Source organism: Eubalaena glacialis, chromosome 3 (assembly GCF_028564815.1).
Source record: "Eubalaena glacialis isolate mEubGla1 chromosome 3, mEubGla1.1.hap2.+ XY, whole genome shotgun sequence".
Lineage (NCBI taxonomy): Eukaryota > Metazoa > Chordata > Mammalia > Artiodactyla > Balaenidae > Eubalaena > Eubalaena glacialis.
Window position 1 is genome coordinate 141,672,393 of NC_083718.1, and position 3,832 is coordinate 141,676,224.

At 43.2% G+C, this 3,832-nt stretch overlaps 1 protein-coding gene across 1 annotated transcript; it reads right to left on the reverse strand.

The window, feature by feature from the left end:
• Positions 1-1,365: 1,365 nt before the first annotated feature.
• Positions 1,366-3,404, reverse strand: LOC133088529 (small integral membrane protein 10-like protein 2A). Its single transcript, XM_061186495.1, has one exon. It carries the CDS (start codon positions 3,259-3,261, stop codon positions 3,061-3,063), a length of 201 nt encoding a protein of 66 aa, XP_061042478.1. The 5' UTR covers positions 3,262-3,404; the 3' UTR covers positions 1,366-3,060.
• Positions 3,405-3,832: the final 428 nt, after the last annotated feature.

Consider the following 3,832-nt stretch of genomic DNA (forward strand, 5'->3'; position numbering starts at 1 on the left):
CTTATAAATTTTTCCATATAGTCTGTATTTTCCTGCTTTCATCTTTCTCTGACCCCTGTATGTCCTGTAAATTTGTGGTTAGATCTAGAAACTTAATCAGATTCCAATTTGAGTTTGTTGGCAAGAATACTTCCTGGATGGTGTATATTTCCATCAGGAGATGCATAGTCTGGTTGTTTCTTGTTTGTGATATTAGCAGCTATTGATGATCATTATATAGATCCATTAAGAAGTGTAAGTTGGCAATAGTCAAATTATATCATTCCTTTACAATGTATTTAGCTGAAATACTCTATAAAGAGAAACTTCTCCTAATCCACTACTTGGCTGAATTACAGATTGTACAGCAAAGAGGCTAAGTGCTTGATTCTTTTCCTTTATTTACAAGTTTTCAAAATAATAAGTTGATTCCCTAGGGTCCACCAAATATGACCAGTGCACTTTTTATTTTGACCAATGAAGACTTAAGCACATCATAATAAATTCATGGATTTTTTTTTTTAAACAAGTTTATTTTCTTTTTTTTTTTTAATTTTATTGATTGATTTTTGGCTGCGTTGGGTCTTCGTTTCTGTGCGAGGGCTTTCTCTAGTTGCGGCGAGCAGGGGCCACTCTTCATCGCGGTGCGCGGGCCTCTCACTATCGCGGCCTCTCTTGTTGCGGAGCACAGGCTCCAGACGCGCAGGCTCAGTAACTGTGGTTCACGGGCTTAGTTGCTCCACGGCATGTGGGATCTTCCCAGACCAGGGCTCGAACCCGTGTCCCCTGCATTGGCAGGCAGATTCTCAACCACTGCGCCACCAGGGAAGCCCCATGGATTTTTAATATGTTTGATGGTTTCCATACATTACAGTGATTATTCTTATTAGTGTTCAAATTGTCCCATCTTTGACTAGTGGGATCCTCTTTAAGTTAGCTCCCAAGTCCTTCTGACATAATCTTAGTGGTCTTTAATAGTTTCCTTGCTTTCTATCATGGCAACACAGTCCAAACTTGCCGTGTAATTTTCTACCCTAGATTTGGAATCATCCATTTCTCCAAGGAGCCCTGGCTCTTTTTGGTGGAAAATAGGATTTAAGGATCACAATCTGTGTACTACATGTCTTTATTCTACTTGGTTGGTTCATTGTTTCTTGGCTTTTTCCATGGACAGAGCTAGAAAATACTTTTTTTTTTTTTTTTTTTTTTTAAGATAAAATATATCATGAGTTGGGCTTCCCTGGTGGCACAGTGGTTAAGAATCCGCCTGCCAATGCAGGGGACATGGGTTCGAGCCCTGGTCCGGGAAGATCCCACATGCCGCGGAGCAACTAAGCCCGTGAGCCACAACTACTGAGCCCGTGTGCCACAACTACTGAAGCCCGCGTGCCTAAAGCCCGTGCTCCGCAACAAGAGAAGCCACCGCAACGAGAAGCCCGCACACCACAACGAAGAGTAGCCCCCGCTCGCTGCAACTAGAGAAAGCCTGCACACAGCAACGCAGACCCAACACAGCCAAAAATAAATAAATTTATTAAAAAGAAATATATATATATATATCATGAGTTCATACTGATACTTGCATTTCAAATTCAGGATTTCAGGATTTTTACTTAACCTCATCAGTCTCATATCTATATTTCCTTTCCCTAGGGTCAGTTCTTTTCTCTCACTCTGATCAAAACTCTTTTTTTTTAAATTGCAGTAAATTCATTTTTAATAAGTTTTAACTTTTAATCAAAGTAATACATGCATATAAGGGATTTAGGAAAATCAACCAGTACAAAAGGACATATAATGAAAAGCAGTAAATCCCCATCCACCCTTCTCAACTTTTGCTTTCCCAACCCAGAGGCAAAAACTTTTACATGTCTGTTTAGAGGTTAACTCCATTTTTCCTAATAATATGCTTTTCTTACTATTTCTTAACTTGATGACATGAGGCATTTTCTGCTGACTTCCTGCTGTCCCCTTGGATTTCCTCCCCCCTCCATTTGGTTGTATCACTATTTTTAACTCTTTTGTTGGTTACCTTGTTCACTTAAAAAATCTAACCCCTAAATCTGTCTTATTCTTTCAACTAGAGACAGTATCTGGACTTCCTAGTTTAGGAGAATAACACCACTATTCCATTTCTTCCTCTCTGCCTGCCAACTTGTTGCCTGTACTTGTCAAAGTTGGTTAACATTCCCACTCTGTTCTATAACTATAATTGTCTCCCCTGCTTTGCCTAGAGATTTACTCTAAAAATGAAAATGCGTAACTAATATTTCCATCGCAATGATTATTTAAACACTGTTCACTGAATAGCAGAGTTGAACGCTATGATTGGATTTTCTGTGACTGCAGAGTCTTGATCCACATGCCAGCGTTCAGATTCCCTTTCTCACACTCCAGGCAACGGCTGAAAAACAGGCCACATCTGAGGTTGCTTCATGTGTGAAGCATGCTCTCCTTGTACAGTCTGAAATGTTTGTTTTTCCCAGTAGGTTCTGTTTGCCTTGTTTTTTCTTTTGGGATGAAAAAATGTCTGCCTTCCAGATCATGTTGTAAATTTCCTCCGTCTAACTCCATCCGTCTGTTGCCTAGAATCGATTCCATTCAGTTGGAAGTCTCTTCTCTTCTTTTTCTAATTTGGAAGATTTGTCTCCTATTTGGACCATTCTTGTACAGTTTATCTTTTTTTTAAGTTGTTAGTAACTTTTCCTTTTTCCCCCCTTAGGGCATCCTGTGCTTATTGTCATTTCCCTACGTTCGGTGCTGTCTTTTGTTTTATGGATGCAAGAACTTCTCAAGTATTTCTGAGGATTTTCAGATTTTTAAGTTCTGTTCTTTGAATTAGCTATTTCCTTGAGATTCAACATTTAATTATACCTTAGGCTTTTTTGGTTATATTGCAGGCTTTCAGCAAATGATTTCTAGCCGCCCATTTACATAAAAAGATGGGGCAATGGCAAGACCGGCCGGCAAGTCTGTGTGCGCGAGGCGAGCTGGTCGCTTTGCTCTAGGGCGGGTGAGCTGGTGGGTGGAGCTCAGCCATCCTGCTGGGCACCCCCCCCACAGTGCCACAAGTTAGTTGCTCTAAATATGTACCTGCAGGCGCACGTTGAGAATCACCGAAGCCACGACGTAAAGTAGGGGAAGTTCATGGGCAGAACTCCAGGCCAGGTCGAAGTAGGTGATCAGCGTGCGCGTGAGCCCCTTGCAGAAGGCGCCGTACGAGCCGCCGGTCGCGGCTGAGCGCGACAGCCGTCCCGCGAGGCCCGAGAGGGCCGCCGCCATCGGTCCGGTGCGGCCTCTCGCCGGCTCCGCGGCCAGAGGGACGCACGCGGGGGAAGTGGCGCGGGAGGTGGATCGCGCGGCCGCAGATGCGAGCTGCGGTGCAGGGCGGGCGTCCTCCTCCTCCTGTGGCTGCGCTCGGGCCGCCGCCCAGCACTGTTCTTAAAGATGTTCAGAGAAGGAGATTACAGTCTTTCAGCAGCAAAACACGATGCTGCTTTCCTCCCTGCATGAATCATTGATTTGGACAGGGGAAGGTGCAACTTAAGTTTTAAAAATTAAAACTGAGATGATTGTGTTTGGGTGCTGTCCTATAGGTTTCCTTTTAGAGAAGCTAAAGTCACAGGACCTTTTAGCCTTCTGTCTTCTGATTATCTCAAAGGATTGGTTGGAAAACCAGACTTCATTTTTCCAACCAGTTCCCAGAAATGGTTGGGTCGGTCTCAGGGGGACCAACTGGCTTCCAGAGAAGAAAAAGTAAGTGATCAGACTTGGTGTTTCTAGGAGTTTGAGGTTTGACAACAGTTCATGGAGTTATGCGGTTCTCAAACCATTTCTGGATGTTGAAAGTTAT

Excerpts from the sequence above, each read along its gene's own strand:
- LOC133088529 (XM_061186495.1), bottom strand. The coding sequence starts at position 3,261 with ATGGCGGCGGCCCTCTCGGGCCTCGCGGGACGGCTGTCGCGCTCAGCC.